This window comes from Ochotona princeps, chromosome X (genome assembly GCF_030435755.1).
Source record: "Ochotona princeps isolate mOchPri1 chromosome X, mOchPri1.hap1, whole genome shotgun sequence".
In the NCBI taxonomy this organism is placed as follows: Eukaryota; Metazoa; Chordata; class Mammalia; order Lagomorpha; family Ochotonidae; genus Ochotona; species Ochotona princeps.
Window position 1 is genome coordinate 24,980,507 of NC_080865.1, and position 17,139 is coordinate 24,997,645.

Consider the following 17,139-nt stretch of genomic DNA (forward strand, 5'->3'; position numbering starts at 1 on the left):
CCTCTTCCCCCTCTCCCCAACTTTGGACACTGTCATTCATGAACTTGAATTCTGGAGCTGCTTATTAAAGACAGTAATACCTTTTATAAGTTGTCCAAGGCTACCACACAGAACATAAGTACAAAATATCCTATGCTGTGTTGTCTCCCGCTCCACCCTGAACCTCCCACTGTTTAGACTATACATGACTCTACGCAATCACAAAGTGAAGATTCTTTCAGACTTTATTGGAAATGAGAGGTGCCCTTAGACACGGCTGCAGAACGGGCACTGGCCATGGCACTATTGCGAGCCCTGGCTGCAGCTCGGGCTTGGGCTCGCTCTTCCTCATCTCTCAGTGCCTCTTCATACCAATCTGGGAAGGCACTGGGCACTGTATCGTGGATCTTAGACAAAAACTCAAGGACTTTCATTTTGCTGGTTTCAGCATGAGCCCTTGAACCCCACAGAAACTCATAACGTGGAGGATCACTATCAGGCACCTGGCGGTATTCCAGGTACTTATCTGCCACGAAGTCCTGGGTGATGAGCTTCCTAACATTCCCAAAGACAAAGTGCTCGCTCTTTTCATACAGCCCCATCATGTTTAACACTTGCCAGACTTTCTCTTCAGCGGCACAATTGCTGTTTGTAAAGATCACACCCAAGATTGTCATCAGCAGGCCAGTCTTGGGGACACCTATGTCATCACCCAGCCTCCCATCACAATTTGATTCCAATTTGTCGACAAGCACGTAGATGTGCTTGTTGGGATCCACTTCCTTCAGGTCAAGGCCAAAAATCAGCTCCAGGTGCTCAGATGCTTTTCTCAGGATCTCACTGAACTGGCTTCTGTATGTTTGGATTATATTTTTCAGCATTTCTGCCTTCCAAACAGGCTGTTTCATTTGATACTTGTACAGCAGATAATGCACTAGCATAATTATCCTCTCATCTAGAGGGCCATTGGGGAATTTGTTTGTGGCTGACTGGCTTTGTGTGGATCCTGGTTTTCTGGTGCCTTCGTCTGATCCTTTGGCTGGAACAGCTTCAGCAGTCGTGGTGGTGGATGTGACTGGCTTAGGATCTTGGAGATCGCTGCGTGGCTCAGTACGTGAATTCTGGGGCCCATCCTTGGAATGAGATGAGGAGGGAGAAGATTCAGATTCCTTTGATACAGGGGCTTGAGCACCCACCAGATTTTCAGGATCTTTTGGGAGCTGACGGCGTTTTTCCCGGGCTCGGAGTTTGCTCTTCTGCCCCCTAGGCATGATGAGTTCGTTCAGCAGTAGCAGACAAAAAAGCAGGCGACCTGGCAGAAAGAAAAGGAGATGGTGAATGCCTATTGACTAGTGGGATAGCATTTTAGCTCAATTGGTGGCTCTTCTGCAAGTTTTCTTGTATGTACTACTCAAAGAATGCACAGGGTCCTATCCTCTGGCCTGCTTGTCTTCTACTGTACTGCCATGAAATTGACCTTTCATTTCAGTACCCCTTCTGTCCTGATGGAGGAACTCATCACATTTCCCTGGGGCACCCGAGGTGACAAAATTTGGGTGGGTATTGAGAGACTCTATTTTTAAATTAAGATTCATTTGAAAGGCATGGCGAGAGAGGGAGAGGGAGAGATCATCCACTTTGTGGTTCACTACCCAAATGGCTGCAATGGCTGGGGCTGGGTGGAAGCCAGAAGCCTAGAACTCCAACTAGGTCACCTATATAGTGGCAGGGGCCTAGGAATTGCGTCATCGTCTGCTGCTTTCCCAGGCACTTTAGCAGGGAGCCGAATTGGAAACAGACCAGTCAAGACTACAGCCGACGTGCATATGGAATGCCAGTGCTGCAGGCAGTGGATAAACAAGTTGTGCCTTAATGCCAAGCCTGAGTCCCTGCTTAGTTCACAGTATCTGGGGGTTCTGATTCTTCATTTACAGCCCCTACCTTGACACCTGGTAAGGCCTGAAACTGCAGCTCCTGCTGATGTGAGGCCTATCCCATCAGAGAGAGGCCTTCACCTCCCTGAGATCCCAAAAGAGGAAGTTTGAGACATTTCAGCTCAACATAAATCCCTCAGGGTTCATTGCGGCTGCGACTCTGTGCCTGGCCCTCTTTTTTTTTTTTTTTTTTTTAGGAAAGAGGGAGGAACAAAGATAAGTATCACATTCTTTTTTCTTTCTTCTTCTCTCTCTTTTTAAAAGATTCATCTTTTTTAAAAAATTATTATTGGAAAGAGATTTACAGAGAAATAGAAAAATCTCCCACCTGCTGGTTCACACCCCCAAGTGGCCACAATGGCCAGAGCTGAGCTGATCCAAGACCAGGAGCCAGGAGCGTCTTCCTAGTCTCCAACAGGGGTGCAGGGTCCCAAGGCTTTGGGCCGTCCTCGACTTCTTTCCCAGGCCACAAGCAGGGAGCTGGATAGGAACTAGGGCCGCCAGGACATGAACAAGTGCCCCTATGGGTTGTCCGCACTTGCGGGATGGGGCGGGGAAGATTAGCCAAAGAAGCCATTGCACCGCCCCTACCCTGCCCTAGCCTGCCCTTGTTGATCTAGACTTGCAGGCTTCTCCTCGCCTGTCCCTCTCAGTCTAAACATGAAGGATTCCCCTGAAACTCGGGATCCTCCTGTTTGGTACTCTTGTACCATGGGGTCTGGGGCATTTTTTCTCCTGGCCTGAAGCTGACGGTGAAGTCCAATGCCCTCACATCCCTGAATTCCCAGCAGGAGAATTCAGAGAACGTTTTATCAGGCCATCTCTGTTTAGGTTCTGTCAGGAATCTCTGGGTCCCCCTAACTTTTTAGATAGAGGCCTCTTCAGCCTTCACGAAAGATTCGCGGCCCCCCTAACTTTTTAGATTGAGGTCTCTTCAGCCTTCATGAAAGCTTCATACATTACACCCCTTTAAGACCGTGAACCAATTCCACACACAACCCAAAGCCCTTCACCCTTATGGGAGGGTAGTAATGCAATTCACAATATCTGAGTCGGCTACTCCCTCCTGAGACCTGCCTGGGTCCTCACCAGCAGGGACTGGACTTCTCTTTTGGGGTGGGGGTTGGGAGCACCCTCATATCCCACTCAAAGGACTTACCTTGGCTCTTCTTCAAGCTCCGGACTCTTTCATCTGCTCGGCCTGAGACCCAAATCCTCCTCTAAGGCCGGAATACTTGTCCAATAGCGGACTTCTCTTAAAACTCTTCGCCTGGGGTTGGCTGCCCTCATGTCAGGGGCGGGACTCTGCGGAGTCCGCCTCTCGGTAACCGTGGATACCGGCACACATCACAAAGGGCCCTGACCATAGGCTCTGAGGTTCTGAGGGCTTTGGGCCCCTCCTTCTGCTAACTTAACACTGCCCTCCTCTCAATGATTACTCAATCGTGCCCTCCTCTCACCACTTGATAAACTGTCCCGAGACACCAAAGGTGAAACTCGGAGTATATGTTATCTAGCACACTCATCATTGGCCTCTAAAGTCAGAGAACCCCATGTTATGCCAGGCCCTTCTGGTCTGAGGAAGCGGGTTCCTTCAGACGTTATTGAGGGTCAACTCTCACTGCTGGAAGGCACCTCTCCAACTTTGCTGTGTGATGGTGAAAACTCTTGAATCATCAAAATTCAAAGGGTGTTTCTATCCAGCGCTTCCCAGGGCTTACAGAAGGGGTGGATTCTATTGTTTCTTATTTTTTTTTTTTCTAAAATAGGGGGGTTCCTTCAGCCTTCACTTGCTAATGTTGTTAGCTTAGTTTTGGACATGTTTTCAACTCTTCCCTGAACCACTCTGCTGACCTAGTCAACCACCCTAGTCAAACCAGATCTTCCACCCTCCTGACAAGTCAGCGGCAGGAGTTAGGGAACCTGACCTCCACCAGCCCTACAGGAGGCCCCTCAGGGCTGAGAGGAGGAACGAAGCTCTTTTCTGAGGGTAGCCTCTCTTTTGTGGGAGTGGGGAACTCGAACATAATTCCACAGGTGCTTTTCATCAACGTAGGGGTTAGGGACCCCGATACTTGGGCCATCGTATGTTGCTTTTCCAGGTACATTCACAGGGAGCTGGAGCAGAAATGGAACAGCCAGGACGACCACCAGCACTGTAGCATGGGCTGGAATGCTAGTATTGCAGTTGTGTCCTTAATGTGCTATACCACCATCCCCCACCCCAGAAAGATCCTGATTTCATTTTATTCAGTGACAAAGTTGAGAGGCAGATCAATATATAAGGTTGATAATTTTTGGTAACAACTTGCAATGCATTTTGCTAGTATATGCATGTAAGGGAAAACCTGGAACACATTTTAAGATGCTAGATGCAAGATTTAACATGAGTACCTTTGAAGACGGGCTACATTTTGGAGGAACATAGTAGGAAATGAGAGTTGTGATTTATTTGTATTATTGGACTCTTTGGGGACAGCAAGAATATATGCACAAATTTATTTGAAATTAAATCTTTATTAAGACTAACAAAAATAGTAGCTGTGTATTATATTGATTAAGTATACATTAAATTATGGGGAAAACCTGAAATATGAGTGATTTAGCAGTTACATTTTATTTATTATGCAAATTAAATTTGATATAAATTGGCAGGGTCTCTTGTAAAATGACCCAGGGATCCAAGCTGTTTTCCTGTTTTCTGCTGAATGAAACAGAAAGGATGGTGGTGGCCGACTGACTCTCAAATGCTTTGACTGGAAGGGAATCATGATTCTTTTCATGTTCAGTTTCAAGGGCAGTTACCTGACCTTTTGTAACTACAAGTGGACTGAAATGTAGTCTTCTTATGAATGAAGAACAAGAGGCAAACTAATTGAGTACTGATAGTCTCCATTTAAGTGTTACAAATAGCACTAATTGAAGGCACTCAATAAATAGCTACCTTTGGGAGCCAAATTGTGGCACAGCAAATGAAATTACCACCTGCCATGCCATCATCCTATAGAGGCAAGAGTTCAAAGCCAAGCAGATCCATTTCCAGTCCAGCTACCTGCTAATGGGAAAGCAGCAGCAGGTGGCCCAAGGGTTTATATCCTTGTCTTCTATGTGGGAGACCAAGATCATGTTCCTGGATCCTGGCTTTGGTCTGGTCTGGCCTTACATGTTGGTGGCATTTGGGGAATGCACCACTGGATGGAAGATTTCCTTCACTTTCTAACTCTGCGTTTCAAATAAATAAATAAATGTTTGAAATAAAATAAAAAGCTATTGATATTATGACAATAGCCTTCTTGGTTCTCTGAGGAGTTTCTTAGACTATCACAAAATATTTGTATCAGATAATTCATTCTAGGATCTATATATGCCAGGAAGTCTAAAATCCAAGATCATATTATTCTTTTTTCTTTCAAGATTTATTTATTTTAATTAGAATGGCAGATCATATTTACAGAGAGGAGAGACAGAGTGAGAAAACTCTTCTATCCATTGGTACACTTCCCAAAGGGCCACAATAGCTAGAACTGAGCTGATCCTGAGCCAGTAGTGAGGAAGTTCTTCCTTGTCTCCAAGACAGGTGCAGGGTCCCAAGGCTTTGGGCCATCTTCTACTACTTTCCCAAGCCATAAGCAGGGAGCTGGAAGGAAAGTTGAGCAGCTAGGACATAAACAGGTTCCCATATTGGATCTCAGCACTTGCAAGGTGAGGATTTAGCCACTGAACCATTGTGCCAGACCCGAACAGATTATTTTCTAAGTGATGCTTTAAATTTCAACAGGGAGGATTTGTTTTCCCAATGGTATCTTTCTGCACTGACCTTTTCATTAGCCTCTATACTCTCAACAGATAAAGACATTTAAAATCTCTTTTGGTGCATATTCAAATTTATAACTGTTAAATCTCTGCCCATCTCCCACCCCACCATGAACATACACAAATACTTTAACAGATGCTCTTGAGCACCAAGACAGTTTCCTCAGACAGAGACAGACAGGAGCCAAGAGATTTATGGTGATATTTTTCTTTTGTTAGCAAAGCTGGAATGTCTACTTGGGAGAGATTTTCTATATGCATGGTAGACCAAATAATTGTCACATAATGTGACACAGCAAGTTAAGCCACTGCTTGTAATGCCAGCATTCCATATCAGAGTGCTAACTGGAGATGTGGCCACTCAATTTATGATCCAGCTTTCTGCTGATGCTCCTAGGAAGGTAGCAGATGATGGCTCAAGCACACTACTATGTCTTCTTTTTGTTTAAAAAAAAGATTTATTTTACTTTTTGTATTGGAAAGGCAGATATTCAGAGAGAAGGAGATAGAGAGAGAAAGATCCTCCATCCGTGGGTCCACTCCACAAGTGTACACAATGACCGAAGCTGAGCCAACCCAAAGCCAGGAGCCAGGAACCAGGAACCAGGAGCTTCCTGGTCTCCCACGTGGGTGTAGGATTCCAAGGCTTTGGGCTGTCCTCCACTGCTTTCCCAGGCTACAAGCAGGGAGCTGGATGGGAAGTGGAGCAGGTAAGACATCAACAGGTGCCCATAGGGGATCCTGGCACATGCAAGGCATGATTTAGCCACTAGGTTATTGAGCCAGGACCTAGAACTATGTCTTCTTGAAAGCACAGCAGCGTTTTTATGATGCTGGCCTGTCGGCATGGTTGCTGTATTATGATTTCCTTTGTCCTTTCTCATTAACCACTTGGGAGGAAGGCTTTGATTTTGTACTATTTACTTAAGTTCATTTCTCAATGTGCAGATTCAGCATTAGCCCCAATGGCATCATGACATTACATTCTCCTTTCTTTCTATCTTCATCATCTTCCCAAAATCTTCCCTTTAACTTCAATATTATCTTTCAAGAAACTCGATTGAGTGCCAAAACTGACTTTACTTACTTGCTGATTTGGAAGAAGCCGAAAGTATATTGGAAGCAGCCACAGTAGATAAACTTTACTGATGAGGTAAATAGCTACAAGGAAGGGCTTTTGTTATCAAATCAAAGAAGTTCCATGGTAAGTTTGTCTCTTCCACTGCTTGAAAGGGATAGAGACACAGAGACAAAAAGAGACAGAGTCATCTTTTATCCATTGGTTTACTCTCCAAATGCCCTTAACTCCCAGAACTGGGCCAGACCAAAGTAAGGAGCTAGAAAATCCATCTGGGTCTGGCACGCAGATGGCAGGGGCCCAAGCACTTGAGCCATCATCTGTTGCCTTCTAAAGATGCACCAGCAGGAAGCTGGATGGCAGACCAAGTTGTTTCACCTGGAATTGGAACTGTAATATGTATGCAGGTGACCATAGCAGGGGTTTGACTCCCTGTACCATGATGCCAGTCCATTGTAGGGAAAGTTTTCAGGCAGTGGAAAGCAAGGTTATTTTGGAATTTCTTTGCCTTGGGGAACAGGCACAGTTTTCATGAAAAGGAAGAGGAAAGAGCTGGTCAGTAGCTTAGGATCCAGATTTGGGCACAGGAGCCTACCTGGGCAGATGTAGACAGCAGAGTAATTGTGAACTGCTGAGCTGGAGTTCCATGTGCCAGTTGCTGGGCATTGGTTGGAGACATTGTGGAATAGTGAGAAGGGAAATTAATCCACAGACAGAACATCTGCCTCATGAAGGGAGGAATGAAATGATGTGAGCTCCAAACAAATTCAGACCAGACTGCTAATTCTGACACTTAGGAGACTTGTGAGGGCAATAGAAAAATGCAAACCTCTACGGGCATAGTCCATGGCATAGTGCCTGGAGTTGATGGCATTTTTAAGATTTATTTATTTTTATACAGAGAAAGGAGAGAGAGAATGAAAGAGAGATATTTTCTATCTGCTGGTTCACTCTCCAAATGCTCACAATGGCTGGGGTTGAACTGCTCAGAAGACAGGAACCAGAAGCTTCTCCCAGCTCTCCTATGTAGGTTCAGAGGCCTAAGAACTTAGGCCATCTTCTACAACTTTCCCAGGCACATTATTAGGGAGCTGGCTCGGAAGTGGAGTAGCTGAAACTTGGACTGGCGCCATATGATATGCAGGATCCATAGGTGCAGGCTTAATCTGTTATGTCAAAGTGCTTGCGCCTATTGTGTCTTATTATTTTGACCTCAGAGCCTACCAAAATCTGTTTTGTGATTTTTTTTAAACCAAGCTATGCCAGAGAATATGAAATACTCTATGATATAGCAAACAGATCTGCCATAACATTGTTTATCAAATATAACTAAGATATTTAGTATATATACATTTTTTTAAAGATTTATTCACTTTATTACAAAGTCAGATATACAGAGAGGAGGAGAGACAGAGAGGAAGATCCTCCTTCCTATGATTCACTCCCCAAGTGAGCTGCAACGGCCGGTGCGCGCCGATCCGATGCCGGGAACCAGGAACCTCCTCCAGGTCTCCCACGTGGGTGCAGGGTCCCAATGCACTGGGTCATCCCCGACTGCTCTCCCAGGCCACAAGCAGGGAGCTGGATGGGAAGTGGAGCTGCCGGGACTAGAACCGGCGCCCACATGGGATCCCGGGGCTTTCAAGGCGAGGACTTTAGCCGCTAGCCACGCTGCCGGGCCCAACATTTTTAGAATGTATAACTTCTTGAGCATGTGTTATTTATAATGAGTATGGGCTACGAAGAATTTGTGTCACATTTCCAACACTTCATCTTTTCAGGTGTCCTCGTCTCACAATCTATGTGTACATTATCTTCCAAAATGGTCCCTGAGTTAGGTGTACACCTGGCATGTGGAGCATTACATCCAAACAGCATAACAATAATACAAAGTACAACAACAAAACATAAGAGCTAACACAGTTTATCCTGACCCCGATTGAATTTTATTGTACTATTCCTGTACTAGTCTCTGCTTGAGTCTAAGTGTACTTTCATAACCAAGGCCTTTTAAGGCAGCCTAGCTGCAAAGCTGACAAGCAACCCAGGGCACATCCACCAAAATGATTGCCTGGTCACCACTACAAAAATATCTGACCCACCAGGACATTTGTAGCCATCAGATTGTTTCTGTGTGACTGGGTTGAAAGTCCAAAGTCTACCATCTCTCAAGGGGTGGCTCTAGATGGCTCATAAAAATGAACATAACTGCTTTCAAATCTGAGAGTCACAGGTTACTATCATTTTCCAGTAAAACATGACATAAGGTGGTGTTGTGCCATTGCCACAAGGCTGAGGGCACAGCCAGAGACACCAACTGTATAGGGTTTAGCCCCAAGAGTAGAACCCCATACACTTTTATATTACATAATTGCCCTAAGTGGATGGACTCAGAAGTTTTGAATAACATTGCAGACTTAGTATTGTCTTTACAATAACACACACACTATATGTATGCTAACCATTACAATTGCCAAGTTGTCTCCCGATGCTGCTATAGCCTGACCGGGGGGGGGGAGGGGCAGTGACCTCTCCCCTGAGGCCTGGGATGGCATTCTCTTCCTTTTCCAGCTCCTGTCAGCTGTGTTGTCTTCTCTGTCTCCTCCCCAGCACTCCACGGCCCAGCTGTTTTGGGCTCCAGCAATTGCAGCATCACCCTTTGATCCAGCTGTGTGCTGCCTGGGTTTTGGATTTTCTCAGGGGGTCCTGGCCCACTGCCTCCCAGTGACGAAGGCCCTGGTGTTCCCCTCATTAGGATGCTCTTTGGCCATGTACCCTCTTCCTTAGAAGCATGCTCACCCTCTTTGTAGCAGTAGGACTTTGCCTAGGGGCCCTTTGTGCCATCGCCAGTCATCATCATCTACTCCCCACCCTGGTGGCAGAGAGTGCAGCAGTTAACTGGTGGACACCTTCTCCATGGTCTTGGGTTCCCCCTTCATGTCAGCACGGAAGCCCCTAGGGGTATGTCCAGCCCGGTGCCCAGTGGCAAGGAGAGTGCAGCCCACAGCCCCACACAGCTGAGTGGAGTTTCCCCACTGAGGGGAGAACATGCTGCAAGCCTAGGTGCTTGATCCCAGGGTTCTGAAAAGGGCTCTATCATGGATCCCAAGGCAGTGCCAGGGTCAAAGGGGACTGCAGAGGACCATACATTCCTCCTAGCCACCCACAAATTTTGTCAAGGATCCAGAACTTGCAACAAAGGTGCTCGGCTCAGCCCCAGGTGGGTTCCCTGGGTCAGGCCCTCATGCCCCAGGTGGGTTCCCTGGCTCAGGCCCTCATGTACCCTCCGAGGCTGCCAGCAGCTCAGCAGCTTTGCAGCTGAGTCATGCCTGCCTTTCCTTGGGTCTTTGTTTCCTTTCCCAGGTGTTTCAGTCCTGTTGTTGCACTAGGGCTGTCTTAGTCAAGATCTCTCATTCCTCCCACTCCCAGCCCTCCCACTGAAGGGGGGGAGGTGGAATGTGCGGGCCTGGGCCTGGGCCTGGACCTGGAGGGCTGGAGCTCCTGGTGGTTGTTTTTCTTTTTCTTTTTTTTTTCTTTTAACTGAGGCACTTTGGTGCAACTCAGCATTATCTTCTGCCCACAAGGCAGTGAGGTGGACCTGTAACACAGTATCAACTGTTATCTAGGCATCCCTTTGATCCATTTTTGCTTCTTCTAAGTCAGCCAAAGAGGACCCATCCTCAGGTGTCAGCCTGGGGTCTGGCATGGCCTCCTAACAAGACAACTAGGAAGATCCACCCGGAGGCCCGTTTTTGCCTGTTTCCCTGCTTGGAAATCTTTCTGAACACATCCAATGCGTTGACTCTAAAAACGGGGCAGTTCCCCCGGGGGGCACCCTAGCTCACAAGGCCATAGCCACCAATACCACATAACTTGTGGTTAGTCATCCCTAAATTCTACCCTTTAAGGGAGCTAACAATTTCATACAGTCCTGAAAGAAATCTTGCTAGCAACACCAGAACTGTTGTATTCCCAGGGCTTAGGGTTTTGTATCTCTTTTACGACAGTGGTGGTGAAAAATGCACAAGGGTGTCACTGGCCAGCAATAGCAGTGGGGCTACAGGATATAGCCACCTTACTGCTGCAGGCAATCAGACACACACGCAGACATCTGCATACATACACACATAATTGTGTCCACACCTCACTATCCATCCACAAACAGCCACATCTACCTATGCCCCGCCAGATGTTTATATGGGCTTACAGAAAACAGTGGCCCCAGAACCAAACAATTGCCTAACACAGTGCAGCTAGCCAAGCATGTGGGTCTGTTGGTTACCGTGACACTGAGTGCTTTAGAGGGGCACAAAGTGTGGTGTGGGAAGTTGGTATCTTCACTTTCCCAACAGAATCACTGCTACCTACATGGGAGACACAGACATAGTTCCAGGCTCTTGGCTTTTGCATGGACCAGTACAAGGCCATAGCACCCATTTGGGGAGTGAACCCACAGATACAAGTTCTCTTTCTATCCCTATCACTTGGCCTCACAAATACATACATCTTAAAAAAAAGTTGCCATCCTATCTTAGAGTGCCTGGTTTAGTTTTAGAGTGCGTTTCTTCCTCTTCTTCTTTTTAAGATTTAATTATTTTTGCTTGAAAGTCAGAATTATATAGAGAGCGATAAGAGAGAAGGAGAGACATCTTCCATCTACTGGTGCATTCCCCAAATGCCCAAATGGCTACAGTGGCCGGAGGTGAGCTGATCCAAAGCCAGTAGACAGGAGCTTCTTCCAGGTCTCCCATGTGAATGCAGGGTCCCAAGACTTTGTGACATCTTCTATTGCTTTTCCAGGCCATAAGCAGGAAGCTGGATTGGAAGTGGAACAGCAGGGATTAAAACCTGTGTCTGCAAGGAATGCTGGTACAGCAGGTGGAGGATTGGCACGCTATGCCACTGTGCCAGCCTCCAGGCTGCAGTTCTTAATTCCAGCTTCCTTATTACTAATGCAGATTGCAGGAGGTGTGGATGGTGTCTCAATTTATTGGGTTCCTGCCACCTGTATGGGATACTTGGGAGTGTCTCCCTGATTTCTGACTTCAGTGCTGGCCATTATAGGCATTTGGGGAATGGACTTGTGGATGGGAGCTCTATTTTTCTCCCCCACCTCTGCCTCTCAAATAAATGAATACTTTTTTTTTCAAATTTAGTGTTCACTTAAAGTTTGCCAAAGTATATCTGAGATAAACTAATAAAACACAGTGGGCATTTGATATGTAGAGAGCTTCATCTCTTCCAAGCCCCAGCAAATGCTGTCAGCAGAGTGCCTTCTGGGCACACCCATGGCAGTAGTATCACTTATTTCTCAGAAACTCCCTGAACCTGATATGCATTAAACACATCGTTTGTGCACTGGGCTTAAGTACACTGGGCACAGGATGCAAGACACCTGCTTGGCACTTCTCAAATCCACTTCTCCTTAAATCTACTAAGAGCTACGGCTGCATCACTGGGCAGGTAGGCTGGGGGTGGGGGGGGGAGGGAAGGGACAGCGAGGACTCAGAAGCTGCTGGGACCATCCCTAATTTCTTCAGGGGAGGCAGACCAGCTGCTGAGCATCCTTGGTTAGTTGGAGTAGTGGACTTTGTCTTCTCACAAGCAAAGAGTTCAGACAAAACACAACGAAATACTCCTGACAAGCAGAAAAGGATGGTGAGGCAGAAAACTGAGGGACCCCTGTGAGCACTGGGGGGGGGGGGGAGGTTGTGGGTACAGGGCAGATATCTTCTTTTTTTTTAAAAAAGATTTATTTATTTTTATTGGAAAGTCAGATATACAGAGAGGAGGAGAGACAGAAAGAAAGATCTTCTATCTGATGATTCACCCCCCAAGTGACTGCAACGGCTAGTGCTATGCCGATCCAAAGCCAGGAGCCAGGAACTTCCTCCAGGCCTCCCACGTGGGTGCAGGGTCCCAAGGCTTTGGGCCATCATCAACTGCCTTCCCAGGTTACAAGCAGGGAGCTGGATGGGAAGTAGAGCTGCCGGGACTAGAACTGGTGCCCATATGGGATCCTGGCGCATTTAAGGCAAGGACTTTAGCTGCTAGGCTACCGCACCGGAACCCAGAACAGATTTCTTCTGTTTCTCCCCCACCCCACTTTTGGAATGCTAACCAGCAAGCCTTCCAGGCATGGTACTCTACTTATCAGACAAAAGGTTTCCAAGGTGCAGGCTCTCCCCTACACTGCTATCAGACAGGGACAGGAAGGTTCCAAAGCACAGGCCCTCCCCTGTGATGTTACTGAACAGGACTTCTGATGTGGTCTGGCTTTGTTTCAAGGCATCACAGTCCCTTAAACTTGCACACTGCCTTATTTTTCTCATACACATAGGCCTGTGCCCTTCTCCCTGCCTAACAGGAACTCAGGTCCTCCAAAAAGCAGATGCTTAAGTTATGTTTGAGAAATAAAGGAGAGAGTATAAAAGAAACATAATTTATTACTTCTCCAACATTCTTATGTAAGTTAAGCACATCTAAGTACATCTTTACTTTCATAAACCAGACTAAAAATGAAACACACTGCCAGAACTTTCATCTTTTACTTCTTTCTGATCCCAATTGTTTTGCTGCTGAAGGCTTTCACATTTCTACTACTATGTTATCTTACTTGGCATTACTAAATAAGAAGGGAATTTTTCAAATTTGTTATATAAAACAGTAAAATTCACACTCTTAAAACATTTGAACACCAATAGGTATATGACTTATATAAACTTGAATTCTGAAATTACATAAGCTTTCTATTAAAAGACACAGCATTTAAACAAATTTCTAAGTTACTACATAAAAGAGGAACACACATTAGGGCACTGGTATTGCCACCCTCACTGATACTTTACTTGGGAAAACATTAATTGTCCTCTTCAAAAACAGTAAAGTATCTTCTTTGGCCTTTACTTGGGACACAAGTTGCTGGACAAGGCCTTGGAACGGGCACTGGCTATGGCACTAATGCGAGCCCTGGCTGCAACTCGGGCTTGGGCTCGCTCTTCCTCATCTCTCAGTGCCTCTTCGTACCAGGTTGGGAAGGAACTGGGCACGGTATCATGGATCTTGGCCAAAAACTCAAGGACTCTCATCTTGGTGGTTTCAGCATAAGATCTTGGGCCCCACAGCAACTCATAGCGTGGAGGATCACTATCAGGCACCTGGCGGTATTCCAGGTACTTGGCCTGCACCAAATCTTCAGTAACGAGCTTCTTCGGATCCCCAAAAATGAAGTGAATGCTATCTTTATATATTCCCATCATACTCAGCACATCCCAGACTTGCTCTTCAGCGGCGCAGTTGCCCTTGGTGAAGATCACACCCAAGATAATCATCAGCAGGCCTGTCTTCGGCACACCACTGTTCTCATTCACTGTTGTGTTGCAGTTGGCCTCCAATTTATTGACCAGGACATAAATGCTTCTGTTGTGATCCACTTCTTTAAGATCAAGGCCAAACACCAGCTCCAGGCGTTCCGAGGCTTTCTTCAGGATCTCAGGGAAGTGATTCTTGTATGTCTGGACTACATTTTTCAGCATGTCAGACTTGGTAACAGACTCTTTCAGCTGATACTTTATGAGCAGGTAATGAACCAGCATGGCAACCTTCTCTGCTAGAGGGCCCCCTTGGAAGTGCTTAGCAGCACCTTGGGCATTTGGCTTTCCTCCAAATTGGCTGCTGGTGTGTGAACCAGCTGCAACAGCACCAGTGGCTCTTTCAGGCTCTTGCTCAGTGCCAGGTGCTCTAGCAGCAGGTGGCCCTTGGATACTATATTTGGTATTGGAAGCTGAGAAAGAGAGTGACTCTCCTTTTTCTACTATGGTGGCTTGTGCATGCTCCCCATCCTTTGATTCTTCTCCTTTGGTCTGGGCCTGGCGGCGCTTCTCTCGGGCCCGCTGCTTACTCTTTTGACCCCGGGGCATGATGACTTTCGTCAGAGATAGCAGGCAGCAGTATGGGAGAGAACGCAGCAGATGCACTGGCCTGGAACAATGAGGACAGGATGGTGTGATCCCTGCTGCAGTACAGATACCATATGAAATCTATCAGAGGAAACCTCTCAGCTTTCCTTGAGTGCACTTCTCAAGAACCCCCAAGCTTCACTTCTCTCTATGGAAATAATTAAAGTGTGTCTATGGCTGCAGCTGTCCAGCTCGCTCTGCCTTTTACTGTGCACTGACAGTATCTAGTACCTCCAACCCTGTGGAGACACCTCTGTTCTGGTGTTGGGGATTATTTCTGTCAATTCACACTTAGGACCATCACTGACTGCAGAACCTGTTTTGCAGCTGACTCCTCCTGTCCATATTCTCACATGTCTGACTGCCTCAGCAAGCATTTGAGGGAAATTGCACCTGATCAAATCACACATGCCTGAGGACACTGGTATGGCAGCAACTGCAGAGTTTCTGTGAGCCCCTTTTATCCCTGGGGGGATTTAGAATGCTCGGTGCTCACATTAGCTCCATGTAGAGCCTCATTCTCCTTTTCTCAGCTGACCTGAGGTGCCCTCCTTAAAGCAAGGCCTTAACATCTCTGAGACTCCCAAGGAGGAAAACAGAGAGGCCTCAGAATAACATACCTTTCCTAAAGTACCCCATCCTGCCCAATCTGGAAGTGCAGCTTGTGTAAGCCTCTGAGAAACCCCTATGTTCTTCTGAATATCCAAGTTCAAGATCTCTTTACCTATACTGCCTGGTACCATCCACTCTGCAGACCTGAGGTGTCTAGCAATCAACCAAGACTCCCATGCACTTCATATTACAAAGCATTCGGAGTAGTAAGCTGGGGGGAGGAGTACAGTCAGGATGACAGAATGAGATATCATCAGGGCTTCCCCAGACTGTCCACAAAGGCAGGACCTGTACTCCTCAGTCTGCATTTTGAATTTCAGAGGGGACTTGCATTACCCTCCCTTTAACCATCAGCCACTGCCCTGTCCGACCAAGACCATCACATCCCTGTGACAACTACGGATTGGATAAGTGATATCTTAACCTGAGAGCCCTGATGATGATGAGCCATTAGGCCTCACAGTAGTGGCTTCAGTACTCCGTGGGTGAGTAAAGTACCCTGAACCACTGCTCAAAATTCTAAACTTAACTACAGGCAACCCCAAAACTTCTCCTTGGACTTGCCTGAATGATTTACCCCCACCTTCCTTCCCAGTGCTCTTGTTATTCCTATCACCATGGCAACGTCCCCTGCCCACCCCTCCCCTTCCTCCCACCCCTTATCCACAGAAGCCCCTAACAGCTCCTCCCCTCTCCAAGCCACGCCTCCCCATGCGTGTATCCTGGAGCATTCCACGCCCCCAAACCCCCGTGGCTCCTCCCCCATGGTGCCCCCTCCGTAGTCTCAGTCTTTCCCACCCATCTCTCTTGCCCCTTGCAATTCCGCCACCTTCTTTAGTCATCCCAGACTCATTCCTCGAACCCAGACTCTTACGGCGCTTTCTGCCCCTCTGCCTCCAGAACACTTGGGCCTTACAGTTAGGCCAGGAACCTCCCAGGGCTAACAGAAAGGATGACGCTCAGTAAGCTCTCCACTGTTCTGGAATTTCATCACACAGCTCCTACAAGGGGCAGTTCACTGACTTCTGAAGCTGACACTTGTCTGATACCGTTAACTCCTGGAGCTGCTACAGGGCGGAGCTGGTGTACGCTATGTCCAACCACCCGTGTTTGGTCCCCCCACGCTAACAGCAGTTGCCGCCGTGTGTAGGGATCCTTTGGCTATGGGGGAGGAGGGATGCCACTGAACTAATAAACATCCAATCACTGACTTTTAGCTTAACACCTTGGTTTAATTTTTCTACCTCTGAGTCCCCAGAAGGTAACTTCCAAGGGCGAAAGATCGAACACCCCCTTCTCAAGGCCTTTTAAGGCTAGTCGCGAGGATGAGATTCTGTAGTTTTCTTTCTCCATGCAGAGGAACCCCTTACACATAATCCAAAGTCCTTACCGCGTGGTCCTTACTGCTTTCCCAGGTTACCGATCTGGAGACAAGTTGGGGCCTCCAACACCAAAAACGGAAGTCACGCTGCACAACATCCGGTAGCTTTTCTCGGGAATTTCCACTGTGGCAGTGGCTCGAGTGGGGCGGGGCAGGGAGAGTGGGGAGGGCAGGCGAGGGAGGGGCACCATCCAGGGTCGTTGTTTTGTGGCACTCCCTGTGTTACCTAACGGGTAGTAGTACCCCAAGTTCTCTCTTCGGAAGCATATCCATATTTTGCCTCGTGTGGGGAATGTCACCTCCCTGTGAGCTCTGGATAGTTTCTAAACTTGAACCCTTAGAAATAGTGAATTGTTTCCCGTGTGTAATATGTGATGGAGAAGC

General features: G+C 47.1%; 1 protein-coding gene across 1 annotated transcript; it reads right to left on the reverse strand.

Annotated features, from left to right (window-relative positions):
• Positions 1-201: 201 nt before the first annotated feature.
• On the reverse strand, positions 202-16,896 carry LOC101528802 (uncharacterized). The gene is made up of 4 exons (XM_004587958.3): positions 16,765-16,896; positions 13,711-14,784; positions 3,073-3,131; positions 202-1,291 (listed from the first exon to the last, which is right to left on the reverse strand). Exons 2-4 carry the CDS (start codon positions 14,721-14,723, stop codon positions 225-227), a joined length of 2,139 nt encoding a protein of 712 aa, XP_004588015.2. The 5' UTR covers positions 14,724-14,784; positions 16,765-16,896; the 3' UTR covers positions 202-224.
• Between the last annotated feature and the right edge of the window lie 243 nt (positions 16,897-17,139).

What these genes read in the sequence shown, in the direction of transcription:
- LOC101528802 (XM_004587958.3), bottom strand. Translation starts at nt 14,723, where the DNA reads ATGCCCCGGGGTCAAAAGAGTAAGCAGCGGGCCCGAGAGAAGCGCCGC. An exon ending in TCCAGCAACTTGTGTCCCAA is followed by an intron (nt 3,132 to 13,710) that starts GTAAAGGCCAAA and finishes CCGGCCTTAGAG; the next exon opens with GAGGATTTGGGTCTCAGGCC. An exon ending in GAGCTTGAAGAAGAGCCAAG is followed by an intron (nt 1,292 to 3,072) that starts GTAAGTCCTTTG and finishes TCTTTCTGCCAG; the next exon opens with GTCGCCTGCTTTTTTGTCTG.